Source organism: Ptychodera flava, chromosome 3, assembly GCF_041260155.1.
Source record: "Ptychodera flava strain L36383 chromosome 3, AS_Pfla_20210202, whole genome shotgun sequence".
NCBI lineage: Eukaryota > Metazoa > Hemichordata > Enteropneusta > Ptychoderidae > Ptychodera > Ptychodera flava.
The window spans coordinates 13,396,815-13,414,898 of record NC_091930.1 but is presented as its reverse complement, the minus strand read 5'-3'; the positions used below and the strand labels follow the sequence as shown (position 1 = coordinate 13,414,898).

General features: G+C 36.7%; 1 protein-coding gene across 13 annotated transcripts in view; it reads left to right on the top strand.

Moving 5' to 3' along the window:
• LOC139129591 (roundabout homolog 1-like) overlaps positions 1 to 18,084 on the top strand; it is a 364,964-nt gene that overhangs the window by 211,179 nt on the left and 135,701 nt on the right. For 12 of the 13 annotated variants that reach the window (XM_070695246.1, XM_070695248.1, XM_070695247.1 and 9 more), the window contains one exon: positions 16,686 to 16,798. In XM_070695246.1, coding sequence (XP_070551347.1) covers positions 16,723 to 16,798 — 76 coding nt within the window. In that variant the 5' untranslated portion in view covers positions 16,686 to 16,722. Of the gene's footprint in view, positions 1 to 16,569; positions 16,799 to 18,084 lie in introns of those variants that run through there. The other variant, XM_070695245.1, reaches the window with a different exon arrangement.

The window sequence follows — 18,084 nt, the reverse complement described above, 5'->3', positions numbered from 1 at the left end:
AATGCTTTTTGACCAGCAGCTGTGCACTCATCTCGTCCGACTTGTTTTTCACTAAAATTCTATTTATTTCATTCTTTAAAAACATGTAGAGGTATGTGTGATAGTGCTCTAGAAACTTAGTGTGAAGTTTTTGAAAATTCCTGTCAAAGTTTCTCAAACTCATTAAAGGCGCATTACAAAAATACGTGGTAGGATTGAACCAATTAGATGTGAGTTTAGAATGGCTGCTTTACCAATTATCCAAATACCTACATGTATGCCCATCAAGAAATACAAATCTATAACCTTGTTCTACCACAGTGTGGAAAATGTGAGAAATCCCTGTTGGTATCATTGCATATTCATTTAGCACATTACAGAAGTGTGTCAAGGAATTAATGACAAAGCACACCTTTGTCTACAATGCAGACGGCACATTTTGAGGCATTTTGGGAAGTCCAAAAATCCACAAAAAATATTTGAGGAAGAAGGTTTTAGGTAGTTTTGGCACCACTTTGTGGCACAATGGACAATGCGACACACTCTGATCAATTGTTGTCAAATAGCTGCCGGATCTCCTTTTGATTTTTCTTTTTAGTTAGGAATATTCAAGACACCTAGTGTTTGTCTGTAAATGGATTGTGTTTATAGATTGTGTGTTTTTCTCACATAGAGGTCATGCTCTTAGAGGGAACGGTACACACACGGCTAGAAGTCAAGTGTGAAATGATTGTTCTTTTTAATGGAATTTGCAATTGATATCCCTAAAAGGCATTTGAACAGTGTCAGAGTGTGTTTCAGACAGTAGCTAAGGTGTCTGGTCTGTGGAGGCTTCAAGGTATGTACAAAGTTTTGTATGAGATTGGGCTACAATGTGTCAGAGACAGTGGATGAGAAGTTTTGCTACATTGTATGAGATTCAGCTACCGGTACAATGTATCAGAGACAGTGAATGAGAAGTTTTGCTACACTGTATGAGATTTGGCTACTATGTATCCAGAGGCAGTGGGTGAGAAGTTTTGCTACATATTGTATAAGATTCAGCTACAATGCGGCAGATGTGGTGGATTTTAATAGCATCAGGATTATTGCAGTGTGTGTCCCATAACATTTTATAAGTCCGGAATATAAAGAGGTTGTTATAATTAGGCCTTTGGGTTGTTACAGAATATTTCATTGCAGTGTTAGATTTGTTACAATGTTATAATGTCTGATGTGGGGCCTATGAAACGTTTATTGTACAGTGTAGCATCTCAGCAGAGGACAGTTTGTACTATAGTGTACCTGCATCTTTGGTGTGTTGAGTGTGTTACAGTTTCAGGCTGTGTACTGTAGCAATGGCACAAGAGTTTGCAACAAAATATCTTGCATGTTTGTTTTGGACGTGTAACACTAACATTAACAATGTACATATTTTTCTCTGTGCATTAAAGTTAATAAGCACAGTATGCGATGAAGTACCTATAAAACATGCTAGCAGTGTGAAATATATGGCTATAAAAGTAGCCTAAACATTTGAACAGTTCAGGTGTATGTATTGAAGAAAACTATATGAAAAATTTTAAAAGCTCTTGGCGCATATAGCAACAAACTTTGTGAGGAATATGCTTTTTATTGCAAAGGTGAAATTGAAGGTGTCTGAAATGGCATTTAAGAAAGTAAATGTATTTCAATTGAAGCGGTATAATGCAGTCAGGGTGTATACAATATGAATGATCTGTTTGATTTACTCTGTGAGTGAACTCGGCATACCTGTTTGAAGAAGAAAGCTTTGAAATCTGTGAGTTCTCATTGGGTAATGCCTAATGGATGTGAAAGTATTATTATGCCACGATATTCAGTTGAACATGGCAAATATGCAAAGAAAGAACCTCTTAAGCAAGTAAATCTACATCATGGAGGTGACAACTTGAGACGAAGGATTTTGTGTCGTGTTCGAACCTCACTCAAAGTCATACAGGTTTTGCTTTCAGAATCTAGGTTGAATGACTTTCAGTTGGTATGGTTTTTACATACAACATTAATATCAATATTTTTTTTTGTCGCTATGATGAATTTGTGTGGAGATTATACATTAATTATTTATTCACAAGCTACAAGATAATGCATATCACGATACATTTTACCACTAAAAGAAATTGTTGATAAGTAGATAAAGAGAGTAAAGACTGAAAAATTTAGGGCATGCATTGTATTTCGCCAGGCATGGCATATTCTTACAATATACCTGTATATGGTTGTCTGATTCTTGTAGCCAAGAGACAAATTTCTGTGGCGTCAGGATATGATAGTACGACCAGACATCTCAAAATGAAAAAAGATAACATAAGTTTAAAGGTCAGTAAAACATTTGATGGGGCCTTGTGTTTCAAGGTATACCCACTACCGGTATGGTTCGCTTGGTCAAGATCTATACTGTAGATCTAAGCTGAGCAGTCTTGCAGCAACTTACAGAGAAAAAATATGTTGTGTATAATCTATGAACTTTTAATTTGGCTTGACATCAGACAAGTTTGCCGCATTGTACTAGTATTGGCCAGCTGCTTTTTTTGACAAATTTTTCTCATCCATATTTGAACTTCACACGCCTCCTGTAGCTGTGCCTGTCAAGTACAAAACTGCCATCTATTTGACAAAAAAGTCTGTCACACTCTGCAAGCATGCAAGGGGCACGGAAAGTTTATGAACTAAAATATTTTTTCTTATATACATTCTTAGTAAAAAAGGTCAGTCCATCATAAATTAAAGCATCTTACAGTTTTTGAATGAGAGAATTATGATAGAACAGGATAGCACATTATTATTTTTACAGACAAACACACATGCCAACCTGCCAGCAATATTGCAACCATGAAAATGCTAAGAAAGATAAATTCACTTCAGAGGTGACAGAGTTTGTACTCATTATACCGTGAATCATACATAAAGGTACATCTACAGACTACTGTCAGCAGGCAAAAACTTTTTGACAGAAGGAGACGAAAATACAAGTTTGTGCCATTCTTAAATTGAGTTCAACGATGTGGGCGTTTTCCCTTCATAAGCTGAGCACTTTCACATCAAAAAAAACCCTCACCAAATCAGAAGATATATATTCCACTGCCTAGTCTAATAGAGTCAGTATTGTTTTCCGATGAGAGGTCAAGAGGTCAAAGCTCCATTTTGCGATCTTATAACCATGGTTTATGCGACTAGGAAAATGCCTGCAGCTTTTGGTGAAGTAACATACCAGTGGATATCAAATGACTTTGCATTTGAAATTCCGCATCATCACTGCCATTGAAGTCTGCCATACTTGAATGTTTTCTGTAATAGCTTGGTTTGCATCGCTGAAATTGACTGAATATCAGATGATATAAGTTGATTGAATGTTATACCAGTGTGTGTGTGTGTGTGTGTGTGTGTGTTGGTATATATGTATTATAGTATTATAATATGTATGGGTGGGTGGGTGGGTGTAAATATATATATATACATACACACAATGTGTTATGTGTTTATTAGTTTGTACATCAAGTAATTTGTGTCATATACATATATACATATATATATATATATATATATATATATATATATATATATATATAGTGTGTGTGTGTGTGTGTGTGTGTAAATAAAAAATAATATAATCGCTTCAAATATGAAGTAATATTATCTGTTACTTAACTCTGAGGACTGCAAGATGCATGCACCTTACGTGACAAATATTACTTTTCACTGGCAATGATTGATATTGTTGTTTACAATGCTCTACTTTATATCGATCACTGTTATTCCCACAAAAAACATCTGTATACCGTACTTTGGTGTGTATATACAATTATTATTTCAGGCTTTCACGCTTAGCCTATGCAATTACAAAATACATCACTATATTGAAAAAGCCGTTATAATGTTATTACTGCAATAAAACTGTGCACACCGAATCTGATATTTAAAACAAAGAGTGGATGAAGACCTGCCCGGGTTTTTATTACCGGTAATCCGAGCTCAAGGAGAATAACGTAATCTGTATCATTTGTTTGAAGTTGTACCTTATATTCTAGTCATCTTGTGGGATTGCTCTAATAGTTTAAAACAGTGAAAAAAAACCAGACTTTCAGGGCCTCATGACCCTAATTCGCTGGTTCAGTTGGCATGTAGGTGCCTGCCAATCAGCTGGCAAGATGTAATCACATGATCAGCACTTTTTAGTGCGAAGATTTTCAGTGGAGAAGTTACTAAGTGATACGGGTCGCAAGAGGTCAGTGCTGTGAGCGCTTGGTAGCGCCACTGTGGAGCGTACTGTGAATCATGCGTTGGCTGTGCAGCTTTGCCTTGGGGATAGATTTGGTGTATAGTCGCGAGAATTTGCCACAGCCAATAATCATACCTCGTGATTAAATTTCAAAGTAGAACTTCCTGTGAATTAATCACGTTCGGCTCTCATGTGATGGAATTTGGCCTGTTTGACTTCGGGAGCTGTAGTTTTTTTTTCTGCGATAAGGAAATTGTTAAGCAGTCAGTTTGTGAGAGACGAAAACATTTAATATAAGAGTTAATGAGTAGTTTAAGGCTTTAAAAATACTCTGATCAGCTGGAATGAATGAAACCTGATTTCTTTTGATTGTTCGGCTGGGCTTCTTCGTTTGAATCTGGTGAAAAGATATACTTATCTCATTTTTTGTTTCTTTATAAGAGAGAGAATGGGTTCATTTTGTATTCATGAGCAAGTGTGATGGTGATATCTTGTTCGACATGCCGCAGAAAATTGCAAGGCTCATTGGAGATGCATGAGAAACTTCGACAGCGATAACATTATCAGCTGCGACACAGTGTGATGTAATGGAATGCCCTCAATATGCCCAAACCCTGGCAAGTAAACAATTTTGCTAGTTGGAGAAATTCCGAACGTAGATATTTCACCCATGTTTTCAGCAAATGTAATGAAAATTCTGTCACCATTTTGGCTAGAACATATATTGTTGTGTTGTTGCGACACATTTTCAATAAAATTGGTGGGGAATGTGTCCAAAAGTACCGCATTTTATGTCAAAAGTGCCCCCGGCGAAGTTCTGTCGATTTCTCATGGCTCAGTGATGGTGCCTGTAAATTTTGTCAGACGTGATAATAAAAAGCTGTGGGCCATAACCTCTTTTAGCACTGATGAAAACTACCCCCGCCATCAGAAGTACGATGACTTAGTAATAGTAATAGTAGAATTGTTTTTCATGTGCCGCGAGTTTCTGTTAGTGTTACAGAAAATATTCTGAAATTTGCCAATCAACAAAACAATCGTCTGTACTTGCTGAACATGGTTTTTAAATCAGCTCGACTGTAAATTCCTTGTCAACCCACTTTCCGTGTTTGCCCACACTGTTTTCATTTTGTCTGTCTTGAAGAATGAAAATGAGATCAGTACTGCACTGAGTTGAAAAAAATAACATGCGTGTGAAAAAACCCATACAAACAATGCACTTCAGTGCAAGAACTACAGGAAATGTTTTTACAGTGATTCAGAGTACTGGGTTCTCAGGATGTCTTGAGGTTTTCCATCTGTTGTCTATGAGTGTTTATAATGTGTACATGTTATACAATGTCATTTCTGAATACCTCGGTGGAGGATATTTTTCCAAAAAAGGTGATAATGAAGTCATTTGGGAGAATGTTGCGTTGGTAGTGTCCCTCAGTAAATGAGCTCTTCCTAGAATCTTGCAGTAGTGGAGTCTCGGCCGGCTTCCACCAAACACGTGCAGTTTGCGTGCTTTGTTACTGCTGAGAATATTGTCATTGATATCGCTTATGATTGTGATGGCAGTGATGATGACGTCAACAGTGACGATTACGAGAATGACAATTAAGTGACACGCTGTGGCCTTCCAGTCTGCATGTGTTTTTCATGTTTTAATATGGGGATAAAACCACCCCACTATCTTAACCCTTTCCGGCCCAGTTCCCTGTGTACAGGTCCAACTTTACCATAGAAAACAATGGATTTGGGACAAACATGGTGGTGAAAGGGTTAAAGGGCCAGTAGCTGTGACTTTTGATGTTGTTTTTTCACTATTTTTCTTTCAATTTCAACTCCCAATATAGTTTCTTCTTCTCCTTCCCAAACATGGTTAGATATTCAGTATTCAGCTTGTCAACACAGCCTGTACATCTACCTACTGCATTACTTGTTATTGTTGATAAGAGAATTTCTGGACTGGAATTCAAATGCAAGCAGTAACAGTAAATTTTACAAGTATTTGGCTAGCTAAATAGTAGATGTTTCAACATGCTTTGGGACGTAGAACAAGAGTTTGCAGTTGACATGAAAAACAAAAGTAGTGAAAAAATCATCAAAACTTATACAGGTGCCTGGCCCTTTAAACATCGGCTTTGCTGAACTTTAATAATCAACTTTCTACCTCAGCTGTTTATCTGTTTGATAAACTGATCAGACCTATCATAGTATGGTATACGTCAGTGATGCATGGAGAGACCAGCATAACCACAACTCTGCAATTGAAAATGTGCAAATACAACCTTTTCTTGGCATAATTTTGGTACTATAAATTTGCTTTCCACAGGGAAGTCGGATATCCATAGAATTACATGAGGGCGCAAAAGACGAACTTCTTTACCAGACGTTCTCTGAATCTCATCAAAAGTTCAGTGTTTAGTGAAGTAAACTGTAATTTTAAAATCAAGTGAACGACAGTCACTGAGGCAGTTCCCGATCCCTTTTTTCCATTGAAATTTTTATCAAGTTAGCAAATTTGCTTCTAGAAAAAAAAGATCTGCCTATATATAAAGAAAGACACATTTCCATGCACATTGCCTTCTCAATGGAATATACAATGTCATATCATCTTGACCAAGATCGTATATAGTCTCTCTACTCACAGACTCGTGACGGACTTATGCCAACTACATGACCTTGTAGAAATTACTCTATGGCCTGGTATAACTTCCATTACTGAATTACGGAGGAAGTTAGCATTCAGTCAGCATAATCCTTACGAAGGCTTGAGGGTTCAACGGCCTGGTTCTGTTTATATCCCAAGTATACTGCAAGTTCTTTACTGAGAAATTGCCTTGTCCTCACACATTCCATCACAGTCGAACCATGTATCTTCAGTGCAACTTGAATGGATAGCCATCCAATCAAGAGACGATAAAAGCCAACTTGAGTCAGTTTCTTGAACAGATTCTAGATCTGTTGTGTAGATAAATTGGTTTATCATTCCTGCATTGTTTTGAAATTGCTTTCTACATCGTACATGATGTCTTTTAAATTGTCCAATATCACTTTTATTGCAAAATTTTGTTCAAAGTTTCAGTAATTTTATTAACCCAAGATTGAAATATTTGCAGGGTTTACTTTTTAGCATAACCTGCAGTCATAAGTTGGGTGAGTAAGAAGGGTAAATTTATGCAAATGTATGCAAATCTCCCCATTTTCTGGCTTTTATTTCTCTCATTTTCAACATTTCAAAACAATGTAACTCCACTGGGTCAAATTTTGTGAAATTTTCACATTTCATTCATAAAATAATATGGGAAAAAATGGTAAAATGGTAAATTTTGTTTCGCCATACAGACCTTATACCGGTACATTTGGAATAAAATTCATTTCAATTTTGCTTGTAATGATTTTAATCATTCTTTGAATGTCAGTCAGAGATCCTGTAGAGATCCAACTCTTGCATTGAAAACTATCGATTTGCGTGTGAGAGGGCCAATCATTACACTAAGAAAGTTATTTTGAATTGTGTAGAGTCTTCTCTTGGGCAGTGGAAGAGCGCCCTCAAACAAAGAAAGTGTGTCGTGCAATGCATCCACACAAACAGCCTTTCGTAGAAGCAGCCAGTGGTGTGTACCTGATTGTCAGATGACAGTAGCATATTGGAGAGTTTTTGTGTAGGCCAGTACCCCTGTAAATGAACAGGGTTCCCTTTAGAATATCGATACAACTATTTATAGGACACCAGAAATGGTGCGGGATTTCCCACACCATATACCTATCTTAATTCCCAAACAACAATAGCGAAACACCATTCTGTGTTTAGGTGGAAGACCTAGACGAGATTTAATATTTAACAGCGCCGTGTATTTTAGTTTTATGTAGGTTAATCAAGCTTACAAATGTCGAAAATAATGAAGTTCAGCTTTCCTTTAAGGTCCTGTATGGCAATCAACGCCAACAAGAATTAAAGATTTGTTCTTCATCAAGAGCAGCGTGTCAGATTTATCATGAAACATGTTAGCCAGGTTGTCCAACAGTATCGATATTAAAAGCAGTCAATAGGATGAAAGCAATACAGAGCCATTTATGTGGCACCTAATTCCATAGACTGTGGTGATGTGGTCTGTTATAAGTGCCTCTCAAGTAGGTTTAAATTACAACAATTACACCGGTGCATGCGACTTGGCGCCAGTCATTTCATTTACCTACGTTTCTCTTCAAGTGTATATCATTTGTTTGTTGTCACAGTGACGATACTACTCGCGGTCCGTGGGAATTTATCTTTTCATAAAAGCTACTTAAATAGTCGTGCCATTCAATGCTGAACCCTGATGAAATTGAATTAGACTTGCCATAAATTACAATTATTTTCACTACCAACGCTGTTGTGAGGGTCAGAGAGTTTCACTGAGCCAGCACGATACAATTTAATTTGGGAGGTGTTAATGAAGTGTTTGTGTCAGACACTGTACATTTTAAAATGCTGTGTCACATACCATGTTGCAGTGTTTGTAGCAATGCTTCATTCATGTCTCAATCAGATAATGTTGTAGATGCCTTGTCAGCTACAGTGTTGCAATATTTGAAATGTTACCGTATATCAGACACAATGTTGCAGTGCTTCAATTATTGTATGATAGACAATGTTGCAATCTTTAAGATGTTTCATATACAGTGTTGCAATATTTGAGATGCTGTGTCAGATACAGTGTTGCAGTCTTTGAATTGCTGTGTCAGATACAGTGTAGTACATTGTTGCCTTCAGAGTGATGCAATATGTGTTATAATATAATATAATATAATATTTTTTATTGCTTGCTTGTAATATAGGATTTACATCACATTTGTTATAAGATGCAACATCAGATACATAGTAGCAATATTTAAATGTAGAGTATTAGATACATTGTTGCAATATTCGGAATCTTTCAAATAGAGTGTCAGATACAAGGCTGCAATATTTGATTACCCAATGGATACAATAAATCAATTCACTTTACATTACAAGTACTGTACCTTTGAACATTTCCTGAACTGCACTCTACTGCCCTCCAGTGTTTGACTTTGAGTCCATCCCAGAAATGATCTCCAAGAAAAATGTAAATTATAAAGACATTTTCAAATGTTTTAATACCCTTGAATGTTCAATGACATTGTATCTGAGATAATAGGCATAAATGCATTTGCAAAATGTAGCTATATGTCATGATGTTTAGCAGATGCTACCAGTGCATGATTAAATGATAGTAATAATGAATAATAAATAAAGGCAGTAATAATTCATCGAGCAAAAAGGCAATTACATTCATCAGGAGGTAATATACAGCGATAAGAATAAATGACAAAATATCTATTTAGGTTTACCATAATCTGATATGGAAAATACTGTACATGGTTGAAATACGAACAATTTTAAGTGATGATTGTTTTAACCCTTTGTGTGCCAAAGTCAATTTTTGTCGCCTTTATAAAATACATCCCTGTTAATTTTTTTTGAGATTATCGCTAAAATTTTGATAAAAAAGTATAGCCAATGAAATGTGATATACAAAAATTATAAAACAAATTTCAGAAAAATTCATAAAAATTAGTAAAATGTTGCACTAAAATTTTGGTGGGAAAATATGACAGCACTCAAAGGGTTAACATTATGAAATTGATTTATCTATCAAGTGATACATACAAACTGTACGGTATATGTGTTGATCTCCTCTCATTTGGCATTTCGGAGAGTGACAACAATTCAATGAAAAAACCAACCCCAAAAGAGCCACATAGGTTTACGTGACACCGATGTCACTGTTCAACATTTGACACCGACTACAGTCATCAAACATAGTAATTATCCACTTCAAACCTGTCAATCAAAACCCTGGCGCTTAATACTGAATGGTGACACCCGCATTGCATTGTGGGTAGCATCTGGCAGATGAATAGGGAGTAAAATTAGGCCAGTAAGGAACTTCGATGTAATGCAATGTCAGTGTCAAGGTCATTGTTGCATTTATATGTTGGTAATTTTCATTCACAAACTACCAAAGATTGTAAATCAATACAAGCCCATTTCTTATTGAATGAAAAATCATTACTGTTTGTCATTTTGTTCAAACTGCAACGCATTGCACTGAATGAATAGAAACAACTTAGTGAGTGGACCAGCGGGAATTTTAACTTAAGTGACTCAACCGTTCAGTGTCATTCAAATTTAATGTCTGTATAGATGTTTAAGAATGTTAATACCATCAGTGTAGTATTGTGCAAATATTTCACAAAGTAAAAGTAATGATGCAGTCATACAGAATAACGTGCGTGGCTTGGTATTATGCCCAATGTATTAAAATTTATAGTGGTGTTTGGTACATGAGCTGGAAGATTTAAGACTCCACGGATGACTGGTACGGGCGTCAACTGCGACATCTGCAAGCCTCATTGATCAGTTAGTAGACCGTGATTTTGCCACGTTGGTGGTCAGACTCAGAAATCGTTTCTCTTAAAAAGCCTTGGCACTGTGTTCCAGCTGGCTTGAGGTGTGTGAACTTTGACCCTCAGCTACGGTGGATCAGACAAACAACACGACAAAAAAAAAAATGATATACAGTGTTAGGGGCCCTACTAGATCTTTTGCAGTTTACCCAATGTTTCAGTGGTAGAGCAGTGCCATCATATAAGTGAAACCCAGTGTTTTATCCAATTCATGATAACAAGACTGGAAAGTCCTACACCCATTGAAATGAACTGAATATGCTTCAAGTTCAACATTAAGAGAGATATGAAATATTGTGTTTAAATGACCAGGTATTTTCTTAAATGACAATGTAGAAACTGAAAAGATATGACCTTAAAAAAGTGAAAGTAAAAGAAAAGATAGTTTGCATATAAAAATCATAATAATAATGATAATGAGGGGTTTGAGTCTATAGCTATGTACCAAAGGCTAGCAGGTGGGCTCGTTCATATGTACAAGTAAGGTGGTGTTTCTGTATTGGAGTGAGTTCCCAGAATGCAGCATGGTACCCAATTATCGAAGGTAAACTGTGATTTCATTGGCTTATCCACACCATATGCAGCCAATTGTCAGCCATTGACAGCTGCATCAGCCAATCAGAGGAATGTATATTCCATTACAGGTATTCCGGTAGTTATCCAGAGTGTCAGCTAACCTGGTCAAACCGAGCATGTGAAGTTGTTGCCTCGGTGACATGATCAAGCCATGCAGCATAACACTTACACATGCAAACTGGGTTTTTTTTTTTGAGTTTCTGTGACGTTCAAAATGTTGCTGTAAAAAAGTAATGTAGATAATGGCCCATAGCAGCCTAGGTCAGTATTTCAGATTGAATTCAGACTGTGACAGGCTATAGTTTTTATAAGCCATAGTAAAACAAAATTCTATCATATATGTGGACCAATGAAGTGTACTGTACTGCCTCTCTTTTGTTATATTGCCGACAGATTCCAAAACTGCTGTGCATCATCACTGTCAGTTATAGCAATCCTCTTTGTAGTGAATCGTCACTGTAAATTGTAGCTTTACCTTAACACTGTAGTCTTGGAGCCACATTCAACTAACACCAGTGCATCAAAAGTCATCAAATACAGTATATCTGTCAATTGTGATCGACTTTCAATACAAGTAAAATGCACGATTTACCGTGTGTATCATCTCTTCAGACCCTGAACTTTCATTGAGGCAAGGGGTGACACAGTAGTTCTACCAGTATGCTTTGTCAGAACTTCCTGCTGTTGTCATTTGAAATGTCAAAATATGAACATGGAGAAAGGCGTAGTCAATAGCATAACTGCATGTATCCTTTGAAATGTCAAGAGAGTTAATGCCATGCTATCTGTGCCAGCTATGGGTGATTACTCAAGCTGTCCATATTTTTGTAACAATCTTTCATGTCGATAAAATATAACAGACAGGAGAGTGGTAGGTAGTCTTTGATACATTGTCAAGTACAAAGAAATTGCTCTTTTTTTGGTGAAATCTGTAGATTTCTTCTTGGGTAAAATATGTTTTCCATTTCTCAGTGTGCTTTGCATGCTATAAAATATACAAGCAAGAAATGTAAGATTTTTTTTTAAAAGCTTGCAATTGAAAATATCTGGATTCTCTGTCATGTCGTGGCAATCAAAGTCAATTTCCACCAAGCAATCACATCCCATGGCTTTTGCACTGAAATGTCATGATAAAGTTCCAACTTCTGAGCTATAACCAATTCTCCACGTAAAAACGCCAGTTTTTTTCTGTCATTATGCTAGAAAAAAAGGTTGGTTATTTTCAAGAAAGTTGTGAAAATCTTCGATGAAATATCGCATTAGCAGTCATATGTTGATAAAAGAACTTAAAAACTGGGATTTAAAAGTTTGTTTGATGTTTGCTTCATGAAACCGCCGGTGTGATATGAACGGTCCAGACTGCCGACAGACCTTGAAGGGCATTTATAGCCAACAGAGCTGGATTTTTTTAATAATTTTTAATCAGAAAGCGGTTTCCTGCCAATTACAGCATGTAAGGTTAAATCATTATCATGGTAATCTGCGGTCAACAAGGCCGGGCTTGAGAGAAAATGAATCCCGCCTGGTAGTAGATTCTTGTAGACACGGCCAGCTCATGGCCAGTTTTCCATCATCCAATTTATTCTCAATCAAAGTGAATAAAGAAAATGCAAGGCTTTAAGTTAATTGAAAATTATTTATCTTTGATGTGGCAAACTATCGCCAATTGTTATCTGCGTTTGACTGTCTATAAATGTAACCTTTGTCAGACACAAGCAGGGATGATTGAAACTCACGACAGAGGTGTAAAGCCCCCGCTTTTAAGTCGCTTTTCTCAACACTAGTTTCATATTATTGACATCCGGCCGTGATTTTAGCGGTTCATTGTTTGGTGGCAAGTCTTTTGATGAGCCGTCGACTCAGACAGGAATGTGAACCAGAAATTAGAGGAAATTAATGGCTGGGCTTTGAGATCCAGTGTATCGGTTTACAATAAAGTGAGTCCGCATGTCATGATGGAATAAAGCTTTTCCCTAGCCACTCGCATGCCAACGTTGACAGTTCCCTATCTTTACCCATGTGTTCAGTGCACTAATTGGAGTTGATAGGATATAACACAACACATTGCTTTAATGCAATCTATCATAGACTTTAGTATGGTCCTGTAGTGTTAAAAAGCAAAGTTGACACTATTGTCAGAAATTTAAGGAAAGAAAGGTTCATATTCTAGCAGTAATCTAGGATTTTTTCCTTATTTTTATGCAAAATTTGTTTTCAGTGAGTGGTTCAACATTTTAAACAAAGCATGTTTTCATGTCCTTATTGGAGTCAGAATACCGTCACAGTATTTCGGTTGATTGTTAACATATTTGTAAAAAGGTCTGATACCTTGTGATTTTGGACGAATGGCTGAAAGCCGGGGAAGTGATCGATACAAAATCTAATTCAGGAAAATCTATGGAAACTTTGCTGACTCAGCAATTTTGTCGACCTTCTTTCTTGTCCACATTGAAGAACATGACTTTATGAAGTCCATTCTTGGATGTTCCGTTAGCCAGAATGAGGCACCACTCACTGATTCAAAGTTGTCTCTGACACAAGAACATTTCACATCAACTGATCTGATCTGATCTCAAATCGTATCATATTTATATTTCTTGTAAATATCGTTCAGTATTATTTCTTGTTGGTATTTTATTCGTTGTGATTAATGTAGTTTGCTCCATAAATATTGATTCGACGCAAACGACACGGAAGGAATTTTGAAATTTCCTTTAAAAATGCAGATTATATTACAAAGCTGAAGAAGTAAATTCAACATAGCAACGGTCATACTTGAGCAAAGAAACATGTTATACATAGCATTCTAAATTTTGTGGGATTTAAAGTTATTGTCATAGATGTAAAATTCATATCTTATACTTGCAAAATCTAGTGCAGTCGAGTTTGTAAGGTCTGATTAAAATTCTGTTGAAAATTTGTGTTAATCAGTTCATCAAATCATTCATTTAAAATTTAATGGCATTAAACTCTCTTAAGTGTGTTCCACATTTTTCATTATCAATTGAGAAACCTTCAAGACTAGAAAGCGCATGCAAGCTTTCAACATGGAGCATTTTTAACATGGCAACAACTACTTGGCAACCAACGATATGTTACGACCCAGGCCACGCGCTACATACAGTTGGATCTCAAATTAATGACTATTTATATAGCTAAACAGCGTCACAGAGGCTAAAGCTATCGTATACAGTAGGCCATTATTATTATTTACCGCGTTTATTAGTCAGAAATGGATTTCTGACAGCGAAAAATGAGATTACTTTGGCCTAATGGGTTCGCATGCACACATTTTTCTGTGTGAGTCTGTAATTGGTTGGTTGGGTATTGATAAGCCAATCAAATTTGCCGTACCTTGCCCTCCAAGACAGTGACCAAGTTGAAATCCCTGAGGTGTAAGGGAAAGTTGTGATGAAAGCAGCATGGGATTCATATTCCAACAAAAATAATATGGTTGTGTATAAATCACACCGATCGATTTTACAATCGTCAGCTTTGCCGACATATTTCAATTTTTGTATGAATGTGCAAAAATCTGATTGATGATACTAAACGATTACCTCGTGAAAGACCAAAATTATTTTTTCTATCTGCTCAATTACTTTAATATTGTCATATCATTGATAAATCTTCTTGATATCAATTTTCATTTTTGCTGTGAATGCATGATGGATGATGTCTCAGAGGTAAAAATATTAAACATTATAATCTCTTTGTGTGTATAATATGTGTGTAAGGTGATAATTCTTACTTCTTTGATGTCTGGGTGATTTTGTAGTCTTAAACAAAATCACAGTTCTGCAATCAGTTGATCTGCAAATCCTCACAGTTAACAATGATGGAAAGGCTTAAAATTAACTGTGGACGGCAGGGGTACATAGCTTTTGATCAACTTTTTCATAGTTTATAATTCTTTAAACAAATCAATGGTCTTATTCTTTTCCTTAACTCTTTGAACGCCCAAGTCAATTTTTGTCACTTTAATAAAATATACTCAAGTCAATTTTTTTCAGCTTCTTGTGAAAATTTTGATAAAAGACTGTAACCAATAACATGTGATGTCTTTTTGGTCCAAAATTATTTTAAAAATTACAGAAAAAATTCATGAAAATTGGCAAAATTTTGCTCTAAAATTTTGGCGGGAAAAAAATTACAGCCCTCAAAGGGTTAAAGTTTGTGAAAATATCGCCATCAACCTTCCAAACACAGTGCATGGTATGTGATATCTCAGTTACAACCATGATGGTAATGTTTGTTATTGACAAATTAATCTCTGTTCAGAGGACATGCAGTCGTTGACATGTAAAAAAACGTTGTACACAACACATCATTAGATAAATTGACTTGATTTTGGGGGTTGGAACAAAAAGTACATATTACAAATAACAACAAGACCAGACTAACATCAAATGTTTCAACTTATCAAGATTTAATAAATTCATACATATGATAAATGTTGAAAGTGCTGAAATTCTTTGTAAATTAATTTTGAAAAATATCTTGTATCAGTGCACTGAATGAAGACTGAGAAAGCAAATAAAGAGAAATCGATGGATAGTAAATGTTCAAAATCATGCAAGCAAAGAAATTTTGTTTCTCGAAGATTTCAAATACAATTTTATTTATTGTTACATATGGTCTTCTAAATCCATCAACATTTTTCCTTCCCCACCAAATATTTTTCCCTCCTGTGAGTGAACCGCTCTCAGAAATTGTCAAAAGTCCTATCGGGACTGACAAAAACAAATGCCCCTGTGACGATCAGTGGCCGACATTAATCACCCAGTGTTGAAAAGAGCTGATAAATTTATCAATAGTGGGCATTGCTTTGATAGCTGATACCACATGCCTGGTGCTAAGTGGTGACACTGTGAACAGTTACACGCTGGCCATGGAGTGTGCAGGGGTGATCGGTGACAATATGGTAACGGAGCGTGTGCCCAGGTGCTTTAACCTATCAGTGATTCTTATCAGGCTGCAGTCTACATTGTATGTACTTAACTTTTGAGGATTTCTATTTGGATGGTATCCTCAGCGTTAGTCAAGGAGTTTTTTAAGATACCTTTGTGTACACACAATGTCCGTAGTGGTGGCGAGGGCCTCTTACAAATGTATGTTATCCCTTGTACGGAATTGCACAATAACTTTGGGCTACATTGCTGGGCCATGTGGCATCTTATTAACTGATTATGCCATAAATATCCCTCTATCAAAGGAATTTGCCATTAACACTACATTTATTTACACACTAATGAGGCCCCTGTTGACTGAGCCTGTTTGCACAGCACACCTCTGAGTGCCACGCTGAGCCACCCCCACAGTGGCTTTTCACAATGGAATCACCCGTTCCATACACACACACAACACATACAGCTAAAGCCGGTGGTGAACTAACAGTGGTTTATACCGTTCCTTTACTTCTTTGCTCATCCAGGTTTTCCACAAATGTGAATGGAAGTACGCAGCATGCCATGGAATTAACCACACGGATATGTTATCTTGCCTTGATTGTGGTTTGCCTCAGTGTCTTTCCCGTGCTGTGCCAAGGTAAGTGACGGATAAACCAGAGATGTTTTTTAAGATAGAGGGGAGACAGCTTGAAGCCCTATGTACATGAGAGTGTGTATGTGTGTGCATTATAACCCAGTGTTGTGTACATTCTCAGCAGTCTCCATTCATTGAACGCTGAGTGTCTTTGTTATTCTATGCGGTGTAAGCTCACACTAGTGATTTAGTCACACAACCTGTCACTTCCCACCACTGTCATTACAGACGGAGTTTTAAACAAAAGCACATGAATTTTTTTCCCTCCATAATTTTTTTCCCCCCTGATTCAGTCCCATTTTTAACCTTACATGTTGTGAGTGACTGTCCCCCTCTGTGAGTAATCATGCCAGCTTGCCGGCTTTTAACACAGTGTGGAGGAGGTTCACAGCTCTGTGATAAACACTAGGACAGTCTCCGACTCATCTGCATCCACTTCACAGCTTGTGTCTTGCCACCGAATTAAATTACAAAAGTAAAGAGAAATTTTGATTCCTTAATGCATTGGTAGTATAACAAGCCTTTTATCTAGGCCCGTACAAGGTCTGTCCTTGTTTCAAACATTATCTATGCATGTATTAGTACAAGTGTAAGATTTAAAGCTTTCTCTTGTTTATTTGCGGGTCTTTCTTTGAAAATATCCCCTTCTTTCAAAAGATTTTCAGGTTTATTTTGTTTGTCGGGATAATTCTGAGCTGAAAGAAACACATGAAACCGATGCTGTGTACTTTCATTTCAGACGATTTCTTTATAAAAACCACCTTCCAGGTAATTTTATTTCTGTCTCACTGCGTCACTCTCCTTAACTGGAAGCTGTTTTTTCTTTGGATGGAAATATCAACAACCAGCTAGGGTAGCCATTCATGGCAACTCATACACGATTAATTAGCAAAGAAAAGTCACAGAATAGGTGCAGAGCCGCTGAAGAAATTCAACAAAACCCGTTTCTTTTTCGGAGACGTTTTGGAGGATTTCGGAAACGGGGCAGTGGAGTTAACTTAGTGTTGTTGTTCGGCCGAGCTGTTACACACTTCACAAAGACCACTTTTTACTTCTTTTTTTGGAGTGACTCGTAGCTTTCATTCATGTGTTGCGACTCACATATTGTCACTTCACAAGCGAGTTCACACAATTTATCATCGCTTGCAATGACGTGACAATGGGCTTGAGTGGCTAGGCATCTCAAGAAAATTGAAAAAAAAAAGAAAGAAGCAGGAGAGAATGTCGAAAACAAAATAGACCAACTGTTGTTTCTCCAGATATAAAGGAGAGGAAATTCTGTGTTTTTT